Source organism: Pinus tabuliformis, chromosome 2_2, assembly GCF_031772625.1.
Source record: "Pinus tabuliformis cultivar Carrire ecotype Pingquan chromosome 2_2, CPIR1, whole genome shotgun sequence".
Classification (NCBI taxonomy): domain Eukaryota; kingdom Viridiplantae; phylum Streptophyta; class Pinopsida; order Pinales; family Pinaceae; genus Pinus; species Pinus tabuliformis.
This window is the reverse complement of record NC_142300.1, coordinates 169248393-169268917: the sequence shown is the minus strand read 5'-3', so window position 1 is coordinate 169268917 and position 20525 is coordinate 169248393. Positions and strand designations below refer to the sequence as shown.

The 20525-nt window shown below is 36.6% G+C and overlaps 1 protein-coding gene across 2 annotated transcripts in view; it reads left to right on the top strand.

Annotated features, from left to right (window-relative positions):
* Window positions 1–20525, top strand: part of LOC149191950 (Tetratricopeptide repeat (TPR)-like superfamily protein) — a 392644-nt gene that overhangs the window by 114239 nt on the left and 257880 nt on the right. For both annotated transcript variants that reach the window (XM_089404439.1, XM_089404438.1), the window contains exons 13-17: window positions 6524–6643; window positions 6741–6872; window positions 6991–7088; window positions 7193–7316; window positions 7421–7528. In XM_089404439.1, the coding sequence (XP_089260565.1) occupies window positions 6524–6643; window positions 6741–6872; window positions 6991–7088; window positions 7193–7316; window positions 7421–7528 (582 nt within the window). The remainder of the gene's footprint in view (window positions 1–6523; window positions 6644–6740; window positions 6873–6990; window positions 7089–7192; window positions 7317–7420; window positions 7529–20525) is intronic.

Below are 20525 nucleotides of genomic sequence, written 5' to 3'. Positions count from 1 at the left end.
AAACAATCATTTATCATCGAATATCCCAAGCGATATAAGCTATTCAATAAACTCAACGCTTTAATAATGATCCAACAATTAAATTTCTAAAGATTGAATACATTAAACAACCATACAATTTAAATGCTAATCAATTACCACTTTCATATAGCTAACTTTAAATAAACATTTAAGTGCATTTAACTATAGAAAAGTGGAACATAGATACCACAAAAGCCACCAAAAATGAATTTTCAATTTTTTGTTAAGCTTTTTCAAAATATTTTTTTAATTTTTATATTTTGTAAAATTCTAAAATAAAAAATCAAAATAGAACAAAATTAAAATCCTAAATTAAAATCTAATCTAAAACCATAAAGGAACTTTTTATATATTTTTTTTTATATTTTAAAGTTAAAAATCAGAAATAAGCTAAAATCTATTCTAAACTAAGATCCCAAAAAAAATGAAGAAGGAACCTTGTTATTTTATAAATCATTTATGATTTTTTTTATGATTTTTGATATTCTAAATATAAGTTAAGTAGAATCAAAAGTTAAATAAATATAAAAAGTAAATCTAAATTAAATAAAATCAAAAGTAAAAAATATATAAAAATCTAATTCTAACACCTAATCAAATTAAATACATAACAAAAGAAAATCGAATTCCTTAAAATTATTATATATATATATATATATATATATATTTTTTTTTTTTTAAATAAAACCAAAACTATACTAAGCTTAAACTAAAACATGAAACGTAACTCAATTTTTTTTTGAAAAAGTCAAAACCTGCATAAAAGAAACAAATTAAAATATGAGCGTATTGCTTATGTGCAGGAAGCTGGACGACGGCGGGGGTTTCTTGACAGCGCAGGACGCAGGAGAAGTGGATTCGAAGGCTGCAGAATTTGGCACGCAGGGATATTGGAGGAGCTGAAACTTTGCTTGACGGAAAGGTTTGAAGAGTGAAGGGAGCAGCGGACAGGCAGTGGATGAGAAACTGAGGGTCGATGGGTTTGCCGACTTGCTGCGTGTGCAGGTTCGATGGCAGTTGAAGGTTGCAATCAGATGGATAATGTGCAACTGCGTGGACGTGGAGAGGACAAGGCATGCAGGGGCAGCGGAAGTTTGAATGAAGAAAACGCAGGTTTGATGGCAGCAGCGTGATGGGGATGGAGGGCAGCAGATCGATGGAAAATCGAGTGCAAGAATAGCTGCGTGACGAGGGACAGGATTTTTTGCAGTGAGGGGAATGAAGTCTATTGATGCGTGGATCTGGATAATAACAACGTAAATGAGTTTGCTAGCATAATGCTTGCAGGTGGAGCGTGGAATGAAGCAGCAACAAAGCCTGTGGGATTTTAAAAATTTCGAAGATTTTCTGTGGCAATAAAACCCCACTGGGCATCCAATAAAAAATTTACCAGAACCTAAAAAATATTCTCCAGGAAACCTGAATTTTTTTTGAATCAGCTTTGCTTCAGATTTCTTGAAATCCTCGTAAAAAAAAATCAGATTTGGAAATGAATGACTTTAAAACCCTTGGACTGCAAGATTGTTGGTTGATATTCCTGAAAAGCAATTTTAAATGAAACCCCAACAGACAGATAGCTTGGAGAGTCTCGAATTTCTTCAGCAAAAATCCTGCAAGAACTGATCCTGAGGCCAGACCTTACCCTCCAGGGCCTAGATTTCTCGAATTTCTTCAGCAAAAAACCTGCAAGAATTGATCCTGAGGCCAGACCTTACCCTCCAGGGCCTAGATTTGGCTTCAAACATAAATTTCTTCTCAGACTTGCAACCTGCAATGGAAAAAGCAGAAAACCCAGAAGTAAAATGTACAAGAAACAAAACTGAAAGCCCTAAAACCAGTTAAAAATTTACAATATTTACAGATTTTCGACTCTTAATCAGCCAGATTTGTCAATAATCCACAGTGATATTTTCAAAATTTAAATTTAATGTGAGATACTTCACAAAACCCTTCATGCATTCATAAAAAAAATAAAAAAATTTCGAATGATAAGCCCGGGATCAAAGATTGGTTGGGCTCTTTCAGAAAACGCAATTCGGGAGTTGGCTGGTTTAGCTGAGAACTTCCCCGAATGCCCGATAATCTAAAAAAAAGGATTTCCTGCACAACTTAAAATCAACCATTAATATAGAGGGAGAAAACAATAGTGAAATCCAGATCAAATGGAGATACCTGCCATTATATTTCAGAATCTAAACTATCATTCAAACCCCAGAGATCAGACAAGATACCCGTGCCTGAATCAATCGTCATCAAGCTATCATCAATGGCTGAAAATAAAATTATGCAGAAAAATAAGCATTTTACAACATTTCCAGAAGAGTAACACCGGCAAGATTTTCAACCCCAAAGTCTTTCTTTATTGCACAAAAAAAGTGACTACAAGAGAGCTTTCTTTAGCACCAGACTCTCAGATCCAATCTGATCTCAAATGACCCCTAACACCCTATTTAAAGGAAAAGTTCCCAACGGTTAGTTCGAGTGATCCATGTCAAACTAAACTCGACCGTCGATGAGGATCAAAATCCCTTTTAATCTCATCCGTCAAAATTTTAAATGCATTTTAATATATTAAAAATTAAAACTTTGTATTTATTTTCTCAAAACTTTGACTTATTATTATTTTATTTTATTTTTTAATTTTTAGTTATTTTTAGTTTTTTAATTTTTTTTAATTTTATTTTTTATTATTGGATCTTCGAACTCAGCCCTTTTGAAAAATCACCTAGGACCTAGGATTTAGGACTTATGAGGGGATTAAAACATTTTCTAACCCTCAAGACACTTTACATCATGACTTTTACAATTTTACATCTCAAGGGGGAAATCCCATTTGATATAGACCCTCATAGACCACCCAGTTCTGTGACACAACTATAATCTAGCAGATCAAGCAATTTGTAATAACCTAACCATATAGTTAGAGTTATTTCCAAATTACTTTTACATAGACTCTAAGCACACTAGGATTCCCCTAAGATTCTAATGACAAAATCCATTCCGGCTTTGGGGTTAGGCTGAAGGAAAACTTTGCCGATCATGGATCGATGAGACAAAAAACCTTCCGAAACGTAGATTATCACTAGAAAATTAGGTTTGCCTAGGCAATTTACATACATGACTCAGATCTGCTAAGATTATTTACAATTTACACATGCAGATTGGGTTTACAACATAACATGATCGGGCTGATGATGACAGTCGAATGGCACGGACACATCGATCAAGCGCTATTCCTTTTGCGAAAAAGGGGGTGTACTGCTATGGGTAGTTGACACGCAGTGGCCAACAACGCGTTTCCAACCACCCAGTGTGGTTCATCATGAAGAGTCAAATGGAAACTCTGATTCCAACTTGAAATTAAATAATGTAGAGAGGGAGAGAAAATCAATTTGTAACAGAGGCAGGAACAACAGAGGAATCTCTACATCTTTTCAAAAAAGCTAGATCAGACTTAATCTTGGAAACTTGCATGCGTATTCGTTCAAAAAGATGATCTTTAATTGCAATGGCCTTACTGTGCAGGGTTGTAATATCTGAATTTAAGCTTTTGTGATCTGTGTTGTATTCATGAAATTTTTCATTGAAAATCACATTGAAATTTTTGGGTCGACCCGTTTTGAACTGCCCAGTGTGTTTCATCATCAGGACTCAGATGGAAAGTCTGATCCTAGCTTGAAATTAAATAATGCAGAGAGGGAGAGAAAATCGATTTGTAACGGAGGTAGGAACAACAAAGGAATCTCTACATCTTTTCAGAAAAGCCAGATCAAAATTCATCCTGGAAACCTGCATGCGTATTCGTTCAAAAATATGAACTTTAATTGTAATGGCCTTATTGTGCAGGGTTGTAATATTTAAATTTAAGCTTTTCTGATCCATATTGTATTCATGAAATCTTTAAGTAAAACTCACATTGAAATTATTTGGTTGAAGCATTTCGAACCACCCAGTGTGGTTCAACATTAGGACTAAGATGGAAAGTCTGATCCCAGCTTGAAATTAAATAATGTAGAGAGGGAGATAAAATCGATTTGTAACAGAGGTAGAAACAATAAGCAAATCTCTACGTCTTTTCGAAAAAGCCAAATTAGACTTCATCTTGGAAACCTACATGCGTATTCATTCAAAAAGATGAACTTTAATTGCAATGGCCTTACTGTGCAGGATTGTAATATCTGAATTTAAGTGTCTGTGATCCATATTGTATTCAGGAAATCTTTCAGTAAAAATCACATTGAAATTGTTGCGTCGATGTGTTTCGAACCACCCAATGTGGTTCATCATCAGGACTAAGATGGAAAGTCTAATCCCAACTTGAAATTAAATAATGTAGAGGGAGAGAAATCAATTTGTAACAGATGTAGGAATAACAGAGGAATCTCTACATCTTTTCAAAAAAGTTAGATCAATCTTCATCTTGGAAACCTACAAGTCCAAAAAGATGAACATTAATTGCAATGGCGTTACCTTGCATGGTTGTAATATCTGAATTTAAGCTTTTGTGATCCATATTGTATTCAGGAAGTCTTTCAGTAAAAATAACATTGAAATTGTTGGGTTGACGCGTTTCGAACCACCCAATGTGGTTCATCATCAGGACTAAGTTGGAAGGTCTGATCCCAGCTTGAAATTAAATAATGTAGAGAGGGAGAGACATATACTTGTCTTTTCTAGTTTCTAGTAGTTTTTATAACTGTTGACACTTTCATATTTATTATGATAATTTTTATAAACAATATATGACAATTTAAGTATGAAGTTTGAAGTTGGCAATTATAACTAACTGGTAATGAATTATGGATATGATGCTTTGTGATAGTTGAAAGTTGAAACATTTCATTTCGTGTTAGATATTCTTTGTTATTGTTTGGTTACTTGGTAATGGTAATGGTTACATGTACAAGTTACAACTTTAGTGATCAATGACGATAAATGTTACATATCAAATTTTGAAATCTTGAAAATTTAAGATTGATGAATCATGAGACTCGATATGTTGTATGTTACTAACTTGTAGACGTTGTTGATGAAGATTACAACTTCTAGATGATTGATGTTATATGGTTCAATCCATGTTTTTATGTTTTTTATATCTAATTCATCATTTTACATGCTTTTGTTGACATATATTCATGAAAATATATAAAAATATGTATTATATAAAATTTCGCACCCTAACTGGGAGCTTTTGAAAATCATGCTTCCGCTCCCGCTCCCAAGCAACCTCGCTTGGAAGAGAAAAGTTTGAAAGATTCAAAATGATGCTTGGACTCACAAAAAACACCTTCAGATTAGGGGTGGGAGAAAGGGGGGAATGTTTGACACCTATTTGTCAAAGGTCACAGCTCTTCATGTTATATAATGCTGTTTACATTAATGCAAATTATATCAAATTCGTGAGTTATTTTCCTTGGCCTGGCACCTTTGAAGGAAGAGGAGGCCACTCTTGCTTGCTTGTGCTCAATCTAGAAATCTCAATTCCTGTAAACTTTGCATTTAGAGAATGAGCTACTTCTTTGACAAACCCATCACTCCTAGAACATTAAAGGGCAATGTATTATAGAAGATATGTTTCTCAAGATTGGCTTCTCCTATGGGATCAATTGTGTGTTCCTTCAATACCATGTAAAATTGGCATTCAGAGAATGAACCACTGCTTTGACAAACCCATCGCTCCTAGAACATTAAAGGGCAATGTATCATGGAATATATGTTTCACAAGGTTGGCTTTTCCTATGGGATCAATTGTCTGTTCCTTCAATACCATGTCCAGCTCGATCCCAAGAGAAAGACTGCTCTGCAACACCAATCAAACCGACTGAATACAGAAACCCACCATCAGTCGTACGAAATTGCTCATCTATAGCAGAACCCATGTATGTGGAGGTGGGATTTGCTACAATCAAACCCTCAACTGCATTTAAATTTTACACCCTTACCTAGACCTATCCCTGTGTCTGCAGCTGTTGTACATATTTTTTTTTTTTTTTTTTCGTGTCAGAGGCCATAGTATCCAATTAAACTAAACTTGCGTCCAGAACATTTCCTGAGTACCCACCCCTCTCTGGATTGACCACTTGTGTGGTTGTATGCTGTTTGAACCCTAGATTTTGTTGACAGTCACGTCTATATGTGCATCCTTGCTGTCACCTTGCTCAGTAGTAGCCCATGCATCCAGATCATTTTGCCCCCTAGTGAGAGAGATTTAACTTAGTTTATAGTATGTAATCACTCTGAATCAAACTGGAAGTGTCTGTGTGTATATACACACACACACGCACACACTTAACTCTGAATCAAACTGGATATATGAATATGCATATATACATTTAACTCTGAATCAAACTGGAAGTGTATATATATATATATATATGTTAGAATGTCTTTTATCTTCTTCATGGTACATTGTCTGTAATCCCTGATGCCTTTGGTTTTGTTTCCTTTAGATTCATCTTTCAAGCATTGAGTAGCTGATGTTGTTAAGTAATATTAAATGCAGAAAATAGGTGCCTCAGGTCAGAGATATGCCACAAGATGTGCACTTTGGTGGTCGGAATTGCACAAAGCTAGGGGGCAATTCAAGGAGGCTGCCAATGTCTACTTCCGTATCTCTAGTGAGGTAGATGAAGATAACCTTTCTGAAGGAATAAAGTGGATGTGAACAATATTTGATGACTGGAGACTCTAGAGTGGCCTGTTCTAACTTATGTTTACAGGAACCAAGCTTACGTGCAGGTATATTGCTGGAGCAGGCAGCCTATTGTTATCTGCGTGCGAATCCGCGCATGCTTAGGAAATTTGGATTCCATCTTGTCCTTGCAGGAAATCGCTACACTATATGTGGACAGGTGGCTTTTTCATGATTAACATATTTGCTAGTCATCATTTCTCTATGTAGTAGGTGCAACAATCAGCAAGGTTTGAGACAATGATCTTGTCCGCATGTTTATTTCATTTATGTAACAGCGGAAACATGCCATTAGAGCATATATGTGTGTTCTTCCTGTATTTGAAGGCGATGGATGGAATTATATCAGAGACCATGTCCACTTTAATCTTGGAAGGTAAGCATCTCTAAGTTGTATTTTTCAATGGGAATCTCTCTTTCTTCTTCTTTGAGCTTTGTTGGAAATCATTTTCTTGTTTTCATGATTCTGTCTTATGGCAGATGGTATGCTGTTATCGGGAAGTCAGAACTGGCCATTCAACATTTAATGAGATTACTTGCATGTAGTCATCAATCAGCTGTAACTCAGGAAATGTTTCTGGGAGATTTCCTGCGTGTTTTTGAGGTAGTTTGTTTATGTACTGTTCCATAATTTCTGTCTTTTCATCTTGGTAAAGTTATTTTCAAGGTAACTTATTTTGTATACGCTTCTGTTTATTGGCAATGTAGAGTGTTGGTAAAAAAGATGAAATGTTCAAACTGAAGTTGCCTGCCATTAATATGACATCACTGAGAATTCATTTTGAGGATCACCGCACATATGCCTCTGCTGGAGCTGTAAGTTTGGAGTTACTCAAGTCTTTATAATAGTATCTCTTCCTTGAGTACTCTCAATTATTATAATATATTTACATTTTTACACAAACACTGAAATTTATCATCCGATTGGAAAACATACTGAAGGTTTTGATGCAGTATTTTGAATGAGAGAGCAGGTAGCATTTGATATTGTAACTATGGGTATCCCCCAATGAGAAAAAGTGTGTATGGCCTTTAATATCTAAAACATGGCTTTCATGAAATGTTAGCTAATATTTGCATTTCTGCTAAAAGCAATCTAAACTATGCTATTTGTACATTATCTAGAACATGACTCATGAAAGGATAACAATTATTAATGAAAATAACAATTAATTTTTGATGGACATCGGCCTTGTAAATGTAGAATTGTATCTTTGAAGAAACACAGTTTATTTTAATGCAAGGCGTCACTAGAAATAATCTGTGAGAGTGGCAAATTATGTGTGTGAAATGTAACAAACGTAAGTAGACCTTTAATAATAATAATATTAAATAACGAAAGCTCACATGTCTGAAAGACATGCCTATTCAACTATGTGGGCATTAAATTTATACTTACACACATCATCATTTGCTATTGTAATTGTCTATATATATTCAACACATTCTATATATTCTCTATGGATTTCTCATTATTGTCCTGTTGATGATGGATCTTTCATATATGAACCATTTTGGTTCATTACATTGGTTTCAGAGCTTGTGTGATACTGGCCTTTAGCACACCTTTTATCAGATCTTGTCTGATTTTAGTCTTGGCCACATATTTCCAGAGTCAATTTGAAGCCTGGGCTTTTGGCCAAAGTTTTTCGCAACCAATTTTAAGAAAAACATTGTGGATGAAAAGTATTATCAGTATGCACAAACAAACAGTGTTCTACTGAAAAACACTAAATGCAAATAACAGTAATAAACACAATCCATCATAATTGCAAGAATTGTGTATAAATAGAGAAACCAACATCAGCAGAAATTCCCTCAAGTATATAAGTCACAGCAATTTGAAAAATACACTGCTAGAAAATTAATGTGCTGAAATAAAAATAAGCAGTGGTATTTAGTTTTTTCTGCAAACATAACAGGCATGTGATCTTGTTATGTAAAAAATTAGTTAGTCTTTAATTTTAGATTTATCATTTAATTTTAGGATTAATTAGACGAAAGGGCACGATCATAAGATCATGCCCTTTCCCCAAAGGGTGCCTGTGGCAGTATTTAAGCCAGGAAACCCCATTGTAAAAGACATCATCTGTAATTTCATCTCCTTAATAAAATATTTATATATAATTTCTGCATATATTAAAGTTGTCTGCTTCATCTGGTATCGGAGCAGTTCGTTCTGCCATCCAACTGTGCCCACCATCTAAATTCCACAGCCTGCCGTCCGTCCGCTGCCCACAGACTTCACCTTCGACCGTAGCCAGCCGTTAAAATTACTGTCCGTGTCCCCCGTCCCCGCTGCGTCTGTCCCATACACCACCGTCCCATACACCACCATCGACCGTAGCCAGCCTGCGGTTACGGTGATATTCGATATTCGATATAATTGCCAGCCTGCGGTGTTATTCCATACGATTTTTTCGAATAAGTCAAAAGGGTCCGTTAAATCAACGTGACTGTTCAGAGTTTAATGATATATACAAAAAATAATTATAACTAATCGCCAGCCTGCGGTGTTATTCCATACAATTTTTTGGATAAAGTCAAAGGGCTCCGTTAATTGACGTGTTCAGAAATTAATGGTATATATAACATAATTATAACGTGTTCGATAAGTTTCAGAACAGTGAGGAAAAGACGTGACTGTCCATACGTTTATGTTATATATAAAAAGTAAATATAACGTGAAACATTTATTATAACGTTAATTTATATATATATATATATATATATATATATATTATTTTTATATATAAACATTTATATAACGTTATATAATTATATTTTATATATAAACATTTATATAACGTTAATTTATATATATTATATATAACATATATATATATATATAATTATATTTTATATATAAACATTTATATAACGTTAATTTATATATATTATATATAACATATATATATATATATATATATATATATAATTATATTTTATATATAAACATTTATATATAATTATATTTTATGTTATATGTAAAATACATAATTTAGTTATAAGTTTTATATATATATATATAAAGTTAATTTAATTAATTAGAATTATTTTAATTAATTAAAAAGTTATATATATATAATTTAATTAATTAAAAGTTATATATATATGTTAATTTAATTAATTAAATTTATTTTAATTAATTAAAATTTATATGTATAAAATTTATTTTAGCTAAAAAAAAGGAGGGAAAATATTTTCGCTGGCAAATAAATACACGCCCCCGCAAACCCGCTCAATGTCGACAATGACAATGGCGGATTTCCAGAAAAAATTGATTGATGCAGAGCATAAGATAAATAACAACCACGACGAGGTCAGTAAAAGATTAAATGAAGTCGAGAGCAAGCTTGGGGAGCAAGCAGACAAAATCAAAAATCTTCAAGATACGACGAATCGAATAGAAATAAAGATGGAAAATTACCATGTCCAGACAGAAGCGGGGATCAGAGAGGTCTTATCAATGCTGAAAAGTCTGTGTAAAAGGTCGAATTGTACACCCGAACAACTACTAAAAGAAGGTGAAGAGAATCAAGAACACATCTCGTCAGATTCAACTAAGTCCACAGACTCTCATGACAAAGTTGAATCCCCAAAAAAATCAGCGACACCCCACCAAGAAGCAAGTAACACAACCTTTACAAACAAGCAACTCTGGGATAACTTTACCAATCAACACCCTTTTTTCGCTCAACCAGTAGCAACATACCAGCGACGGGCAAAAGTCGAGATGCCTAAATTCGATGGAAACGAAAAAAACAATGTTGCATGGATAAATAAAGCAGAAGAATACTTTGAGATATATGACATCACTGACGATGACGAAAAACTCAGACATGCATCCATGAAAATGGAGGGAGAAGCATATAACTGGTATATGTGGTGGAAAAAGATAACACATGGCATTAGCGGGAGGAAATTTAAAGATGCATTCTTCAAAAGATTCCAAGGTGTAAAGGAAGAAGAATTCTTTTCAAAACTCATCAAACTACGACAAAAAGGAAGTGTCGATGAATACACTCAAGAATGGGAGACCTTAGTAACACGAGTACCTGGGTTATCAGAATCTCGTCTAATTCGGTCATACATCTCGGGACTCAAAACCCATTTACAAGAAGAACTTGAGATGCATGACATTACATCTATAGAAGTAGCAAGACGAAAAGCAAAAACAGCGGAAAAGAAATCCGAACCAATATTTTGGTCAACAGCGGAAAAAGCTTATGCAAGACGAAGGATACCTCAGTATGTGGACTCAAATAATACAAGATATGTTCCACCACATCGTCGTGAAGATGAAAAATCTAATGTGGAAATGCAAAGGATAAAAGAGGGTAAATGTAAACGCTGTGGTGAGAAGTGGGACCCCAAACATAGATGTGCTAAAGGAAAAGAACCAAAGAACCTATATAATTGTGAAGCAAACAATGATTCAAACAGTGAAGATTATGACGTAGAAGACACAAAAGACGCCCCAGAATTCTCACCAGAACTAGATGATGGAAGTATTCCACAAGTATCATTATCAGCTATGACAGGTATATCACAACCTCAGACTTTAAAGTTAAAAGGACACATAAAGAAGAACAATGTAGTGGTTCTCGTCGACTCTGGAAGCACACACAATTTTTTAGATGCAACCGTGGCAAAGAGACTCAATATCTTTTCGTTTCCCTTACCAAACATGAAAGTGATGTTAGCTAATGGTAAGAAGATTGAAAAGGTAGGGAAATGCCATAAGGTCAATTTGCAGATTCAAGACTTTAATCTAGAGTCTCCATTCTTCACGGTACCGTTAGGAGGAGTAGATGTAGTCTTAGGTATCCAATGGTTACGAACTTTAGCTACTTATGCCGCCAACTATCAAGTACAATTTATAAAATTCAAATGGGGAGGTCAGAAGTACAAGCTACATGGATTCCAAGCACCAGAAAATCAAGTTGTATCATCATCTCAGATGATGAAACTAACTCGAAAAGGAGCACCCGCTTATGTAGTACAATGTCACCAGTTAGAGATGTTATCTGCAAATATGACCAGAGAAGAGTCACCAGAGATACAAGATTTGATTCGTAAGCATGAAAAAGTATTTCAAGACCTACCTATGAAGATGCCACCTAATAGGGAAATTGAGCATACAATAGAAGTCAAGGCAGGGTCAGACCCTGTCAACATCAAGCCATACCGATATCCACATCACCAAAAAACGGAACTTGAGAGATTAATCCAAGACCTTTTAAAGTGTGCGACCTTGATCATCTTAGAATATCTGATCAAGTGGAAGGACTTACTCGAAGAAGACGCTTTCTGGGAGAATGAATCATCCTTCAACAACATCCGTTGTTACTTATGCTTTGAGGACAAAGCATTCTTTCGAGAGGAAGGCAATGTTATGTAAAAAATTAGTTAGTCTTTAATTTTAGATTTATCATTTAATTTTAGGATTAATTAGACGAAAGGGCACGATCATAAGATCATGCCCTTTCCCCAAAGGGTGCCCGTGGCAGTATTTAAGCCAGGCAACCCCATTGTAAAAGACATCATCTGTAATTTCATCTCCTTAATAAAATATTTATATATAATTTCTGCGTATATTAAAGTTTTCTGCTTCAGATCTACTGAAATAAAAGTGCCAAAATAACAGAATAAAGTCATATCTGAATCATTGGGGCTGTTATCCCCTGAAAATTCCACCCTACAAAGCTCTAGAGATTCTGGATAACATTAGGAAAGAAGGCACTGTCACCTTGCTTATTTCCTCTCCCTATGAAGTTAGTGCTTGCTGGATTCAGAGGGTTACCCCTGAATAATTCTTAGAGTCCACTATAAGTCAAACTCTGATAAGTAACATTTAAAATTGAGACAAACACTTGCTGTCCTAAAAATTCACCAACTGAATATGAAAAACTACATGCTGAATCTGTCCTTAAACACTGAAATAATTCACGGAAAGCGGTTATCTTACAGAAAATTGATAAAATAAAGATAAGAATGCTTACAACGCATGGACATTAACAGGCAGATAGGCTCTCTAAAGAAGGTCTAAACATGGAAGAGGACTTGTGGCACATTCAAGAGCAGCATGAAGCATCAGCCTTTCAGTTTTACCACAGGCCATTTATAGACCTAGCTGCACAAAATTAAAAAATGGCAAAATTTCTCTTTTTGCTTTTTTTAATTCCGTTCTTCTGAGGTATACAGGGAACATGAATATGTAAACATCATATATTTTTTTGTCTATTATCTTAAAGCAGGATGAAAACAGGTCCTCTTTTTGTTGATCTATATGATGAACATTATGGCCCAGCCGGTTTTGAACTGGACTGTTTTTTTGGACAGATATACAGTAAACAGGTAACAAGCTTGTTTCTGTTTTTGCATGCAATGCACTTCAACTTATATGATAGGTACAACTACAATACTGTAAACTCAAACCCAACTGTCATATGTTATCAATGCTAGATCTTGATGTCACACTCTCAAGAAAAGGATAATCAAGGAATGGTGCAAGGCAATAACCAATAAGTCCTGCTGCTCTGTTCACTCATGAAAGTAGAATTCTTTGCCCCTTCAATGCTTGTACACTATATAGAAGGAGAGAATGAGGTCAGGGGAATATTGGAAAATAGAAGTTGAATAAAAATAGTAGTTTCCAAGTATAACACTCCTCTTTTGACTGAATGTAATGTGTGCATGAAGAAACTACTCCAAAATCTCACCTTCCTTCCATAATAGCCACTTATGAGAGGGAATATACTTGTGCATGGACGATTTCTTTTCGTAGTGCATTTTTTTCATGCTTAAAATAGGGCCCACGTATTTCGAAAGGCGAGAATTTCTTTAGATCACAGGAACAAGTGAGAATTTGGAACACATACTCTTGGAAAAATATGGCTGCTAGGTCTAAATTCAGGAGGGAAAGACACTTAAAATTAGTAATGAGGCCTCTCAGGTAGGGTCCAGTATCTAATAGGAAAAGGTGGCAACTCAAGGCTTCAGAAAATTGCAAGGAAGCTTTCTTCATACTCTGCCCCATCTTGGTCTAAAGTCAACTCATAAAGTAAGCACCGATTAATGCTAAAAGAATATGTGCAAATAAGAATTGGCTCTCAAAGGGGTGAGTAAGGTTTTAGGACAAAATTAAAACCATGGTTGTTATTCCTACACATGATGAGAGAACCCCATGGAATTATGGCTTTTATTTGCTAACATAGGGAACATCCTCCTAATTCCTCTGGTGCCATCCAACACTTCATAATTGGTTTCAAGAGACAAGAACGATTCACTAGCTCGGTTGGGATCGGGGTCCAGTTCGATCAAATATAGGGAAAGGTTGTGACAAGGAACTAAGGAGTGAGCAATTGACACGATCTTATTGATTTTCCATGTGGGTTCATTCGTTTTTACAACATTTCTGTTAGGGTTGTGATAACCTGATTGAGCAAAGCTAGAAGGAAGGTGGATAATGGATAACCCATCAAGGTGATACGCTGACAAATTGGTGGTGCAACATTGAATTACCTAGGGATCATTTTTAATTCTCGGATTCTTGAATTTTCTAAAAAAGCAGTGAACAAGGCTTGAGACAGGGGGAGTAAATTTCATAGCAAGGCACACTAAGTTAGCTCTCATGAGAGTTTCCCAAATGAAACTTTATGATATGTTGGCCCGATAAGTACCCTCTCAACAATGCATAACCACAATCTGTCCTTAAAATTTTTAAGGGCTCCTAATGGTTTGAAATTTGATAGTACTACTATATGCCATATTTGGCATTTAAAAGTCTAGTCACTTTGTTATTAACACTGCTAAAAATTGACCAAAATTCGTTCTCTTAGATTTAGTTGAAATTCGAACCATATGCAAACCTCCCAATTGGGTAACTCAAATATGTAATTATCCTGAACATATCCTTTGGGGGTCTTTGACCTCCCATACTTTCTCTAATAATGTATTGACTTGCAACTATGGGGTGTCTGCTCCACTAAAAGCACTATCCATTAGATGTACTTGTATATATGTCTGACTCGCTCAAGAATCTATCCTACCATCAGCCCTTGAATAGCATAAACATGTGACCATGTGCTAGTCTAAAAGACATTCATAAATCGTCAATGCTACAATGATGGATTGATTAAGCCCATATTAGATGTTGAGTATCTTGAGACTCTGGAAGAAGAAGCTCTATAGCTTAGGAATATGAAATATCGTTGTGAAATAAGGTCTTGTTTGCTCAAGTGTCAAATATATGCTAAATGGAGTTTAGACATGCTCAAACGATTGCAACTTGCTACCTAAAAATTTAAGCATGTGTGAATCTTCACGATGGTATAAATGAGTCTCCATGGGAGAAACCATTAGTTAAAAATCACTAATATCAATCCCTTTTTGACACGAGGCAACCCGTCAATTATGACAATGGGCTTTATTGCCCACCAAAAGTGGGTACCGTAAGGAGATCCTTTCTCCTATTCATCTTCTTCCAGTTGGCAGCGAACAACCCCTAAGAGCCACCTTGTAGCCGATGTGATGTGCCACTTCATCTTTGCTCCCTGTATCAATTTTATGTTTCCTCGCCCATTTGTGAAGAGCATATGTCAGAAGGTGGGCAATCTGACCCAAAAGGTATGTTTTTCATTATGCTATTGAGTGCTTATGCTTGTTTGTTATTGGGCACTTTGGATATGGATTATTAGGCTAAGTTACTAGATCTAGCATAGGGGGGTCCAGGATTCGTGGATCCGGATCCACTTGGATCCGTGCAGGAAATGGCCATGTGGCAGATCACGATTTGGTGGAAACAAATCCTGCATGGTGGAAACGGATGTCGTGTTGAGGAAACAAATCCCACAAAAGGGAAACGAATCTTGTAAGGAAATCCGACCTTGCCACGGATTTGAACCTAATTGCAATGCAACTTTTAGATTTTAGGTTTCGTTTGGTGGTTAATATGATGAAGTGGACCCTGCTTGCATTGTTCCATGAGTTTGTCGATCCCACCTTGCTAAAGTTTAGACAACAATAGAGACGTTTCAGACAACAACAAACAATGATTCGCCAAGTAGAACGCTAAAGCAACACGACCCCATTAGTTGGACAAGAGTCTCAAAAAAGACCCAAATTTTCTAGCCGACCACACTTAAGTTTGTCGATGTCCATGAATTCGTAGACTGATCATGGATGATACACTCGTTTTCGTACTTACTATTGTCATTTATGATATTGTCCTTTTTGTATGAGGGAGGATGCATCATTTCAGTTTGTCGAACTTCATATTTATAAAATATCTAATGACTTCAGTTCTAAATGTTGTGATTTATAAATGGATTTGATTTTTGAACTCTAAAAGTGTTTTTTAAATTTAAAAAATATTGTTATATTTGTTGTACTTGATGTATCCTCACCGTATCCAGATCCTGGATTTTCAAAAATCTAGCGGATTTGGATCCGGATTTGTATTCATATCTGAATCCGTATTTGAATCTTGGTAACTTAGTTATTAGGTGACTTGGAAGAAGGAAGGACTATGACTGTGGTTTTGTTCCCTCACCTTACATGGGGGGTCAATCTTCAATCCTAGTCCTGTGGGATCTCCCGTATTGGCCTATGGCTTTAGGAAGGGCACTAATTGGGAAACCTTGATTTTGGTAGTGTGGCCCCATTTTCCCGTTCCACATTTTTCACTCCCCTCCACACATTACAAGCCCTATTTCACCATCTCCCTTCTCTTGGTCCACATGATCACTAGGTCCACAAGGCACTGGGACACCCCTCCCCTTGTTCACATATCTTGGTCAGGCTTGGAAACATTGCTGCGGAGGTTGATGCAACTAGAAGAAAGTTAAAAGCAGATCATGGCCACAAGCAAGAAACAAAAGAAAAGAAAATCATAAAATGCAAAAGATGATCGGGACATTTAATATAGCATGTAGGCAAAAGCCAAACATGAGCTTTATCCCTTATCATTATGGCCATCACCTTGGTTCTTAGGGCCCATGAGTGACCCTCACATCATTAAAGGAACCCATGCTCGTCCCAACTCTTGGTGGGCAATGAACACCCCACGTTAATGGGGTAATAACTACTTTACATCATCCATAACATGCTCCCATTTCCTAGAGCTTCGAGTAGTAATACAAAGAAAATTAGGAAAAAAAGGAAAGTAAAGAAGAGTAGAAAAACAAAGGCTAAAGTAAATCATCTGATTACGATTGCTCCCTCCTCGCATTTGTATACCCAATATGTGGTGTTACTCATTATTGCTAACCTTGTATCTATGGTATTTGGCCCTGATACCCCTTTAACCCCATCCATTCATCATTATTCATATACCATCTATTGATTGAATGATGTACCAGGGACATATCTTTCCTCTTACAGGTCGGGAACACCTAATAGGGTCATCTATTAGCCACTCCTACCTAGGGAGGTAACACTATTATGAGATCAAAACCCCAATTTTGGAAGAGAAGCTCCATACGAAGTCTCAATTTTCCCTTGACTGACAAGCTTGGTACACTTAGATGCACTATTGATTAATTGTGCCTAATGGTGAAGATCCAACACTGGACATTATGTGTGATTGACAAGTGGTTTTCATCATGGGTTGGGCAACTTAACTAGGGCCCAAGTCCACTAGAGGAGCATATGACACCCTTTATGTGAAGCGTTGAGAGCCATGGGACCCTTGTTACTTGCAGATCATCACTCCATTCCATGGGCACCTACAACACCCCAATAGTCTACGCTTTGCCCCATTATTCATGTGAGATGTACTTGGACCAATATGCCCCCAACCTCCTTAGTAGTGCACTTATGGTTTGGTAGTTGATCCAAGGCCCTGATGAGGTTGTTTCAAACATGGGAGGGTTAGCACCATAGTTTGAGCCCTCAACATTGGAGTAGAATTAGGCTATTTGATCACCTGGAGACCCATGAGACCCATTTTGTGCCCTAAACACAAACCTGGGATCCACATGATGATTTGCATGGATATCTAGGGGCCAACTCCTAGAAGATGATTTTTGGAGCCCTCTTGACTCAGTATGGCACAAAGGGAGCTCAACGCATGCTCCAAGAGGCCCACACTATGATGACGTCAACATTTGACCCTCTTGTGGGTTAAGTTTTATGATTTCACCTTGGCTTGGCTATGTGGTTGGCTCGCAACCATAATTAGTTTTGCCCCATCATTTGCCAACTAAGAGGAGCTTTAGGCTAAAATTAGACCTGATTGGACACGTATAAATATGAGAGACCTCATTTAATCTCTCATCATCATCACACTTGGAATTCGACCTCTTAGAGGATTTTGACACTTGTTCCTTCATGGTTATATGAGATCATTTGGATGCATTTCCATATTTGGACGCTATTTTTGATTGTCTTTGGAGCTACTTCTTTGGATAATGGATGGATATACTACATGTTGTCTTGTAGGTGCTTATTGCTAAAGAATTTTTATTTTGAAATTGTTTAATGTATGGAATTGTTGCTTCTAGGTTATGCTACTTTGTGCCCTAAATGTTGAAAATCGTTTTTGAAAGGCTATCTAGTTGAGTATTGCATATGTTATTCATTGTACAACATGTAATGAATGTTCCTAGTGGAGGAAATCTTAAATCTCTCCATCAAACTCCATTTTCTTTTGAAGTGGGTAAATGCTAATGGTTGATACCTAAGGCATCAATTTTTAGCCTCCTTAGAAAGGATCTAGTTTATCTATTTCATCCTTCACTCCACATGCCTAAAGGACAAGGCAATAGTCCAAGTCACTGGTGATCAATCCTAAATTTTCTCCCCTAAAATCGGTCCTTTGGAGGCTAGGGCGAAAATCTAGGGCTTGCAACAAAATTTTAGGGAGGAGGCTTTTTGGTGATTTGAGAGCCTAAACATCAAGCTTAGGGTCTACTCTCCCTACTGTTCAAGCTTAGTAGGCATCCACTCAAATTTTATCCATAAAATCTTTCACCCTAGGTGTTGCTCCAAGAGGGAAACCCTAGTGTATTTTCCCCTCAACTTGAGGACTTCCTTGAAGGTAGTATGATCTTAGGAATTATTGAAGTAGATTATGAGAAACCTTTTCTCCCGGGCTTTGACTTTATGAATACTTATCACCATTGAAAAATTTCAAATCCCTAGGTCTTGAGCCTTTTTTTCTAGGGTTTTTCTTTGAGAGCATTTTGCTTCTTTGAAGCCTTGAACCATTATGGAGTCCCTCTCTTGAATGAGCTCTAGCTTAATCACTTGGTGTCTTGTACCAAGCATATCTATTTAAGTGATCTCCCTTCTATCGGGACTCCTCCCATCGATGAAAGTTCGTAAATAGTAGGGGAGCTTGACAATGGTGATAGTGCGCCATCGTCCCATTGTTAGCAGTTAGTCTAGCTATTTGTCTTATAGGGTTTCCCTCTCTAAGGCCTACTAGATTTTGTGGTAGTAGGTACAAGTAAAATCCTAACAATGTGAATAAATGAGCTGAATTTGAACAATGAAATGAATCACTTTGATATCAATAATGGAAAGCTCTATTAATGCGAGGCAAATTTCCACTATTCGTGGACAACAAGGTACTTAGCTTCTACGTCATCCTTGAGAGAAATATGTGTCATAATCAATGGGTAAAGATTGGCTATGAGGAAAGTGACGAGAAATCCTTTCAACTAACATGAAGCACGTTGGAATTTCTAAGTCTAGCTGTTCGAAACCCTTCATGTACTTTTCTGATTTATTTCTGCCTACTTATTCTGATTAATTAACAAGTTATTTACCATGTAAATATTGAAAATAAATACAAGTACATGCTCAACACATTACAGATCATCAACTGAAGGAAACAAAACAAGCACACAAGTGACACCGTTGTTTTTGAACCAATGTCCCCTTAAAAACCCAATTTGGGAAAACCGGTGCAGCTATCTGAGGGTTTTAATTATTAAGCAGTTTCAGAATACAATCTGGGTGCCAAAACCGGCTCACCCAACAGAGAATAATCTTGGCAGTAGTACCTCTCAGTTGGAGACAGATGTTCCGGCTGAAACCCCAGATAAACACCCCAACAGCTCCCAGCTCCAATCTGCGCCACGAAAACCCTAGCGTCAGCCCTTTCTGGCTCATGTCTGCCCAGCATCACCCTAGCTCGCCCTGTGTCAGCCTCTGGAGGCACTGCGTCAGCCCTTAGAGCCTCTACGTCACCCACGCTAGTTCTTTGAGGCATTGCATAGCTCTTGGCTACCTCTGCATGAGCCTTGGCTGATTCTGCGTCCCTCTCTGTCGGCTTCCGCACTGATCCTCCCAGTATTATCTCTGCCTATTTGCTTTTGTATTCATTGCCCTCAGCTGCAACTCTGATTACTCTTTCGACTTCCTCAGCAAACCTTGCCCCAGAAAATCGAAATCTTGATCAACTCGGTGTGTTCTCCAAGTGACCCTCAAGCCTCCTCTTATACTTTTCTTGTTGACAAATCAACGACCAAGATTAAGTCCCTAATCAACGACTAAGATTAATTCTGGCTTGATGCATGACTTTTGAACCATTCTAACACAGTTTTATATTAATACACATTAATATTTTACTTTCCCTAAGTTGAGACTTAGGGACTCCATTAAAAATATTAATTATTTTAATATCTCTCAAACTGTTTAGAATCTGCCCAAACCATTTTTGGGTATTGGAGATCTCATGTGCCTTAGCTTATCCACCAAGTTTCGAGGTTGGAGCACATCCGATGCTACCCCAAATCAACACTCCCTTTTAGCGAGGATTGTGCTCTAGTAATACTCCTAACTGAGCATCACCCTGATCATC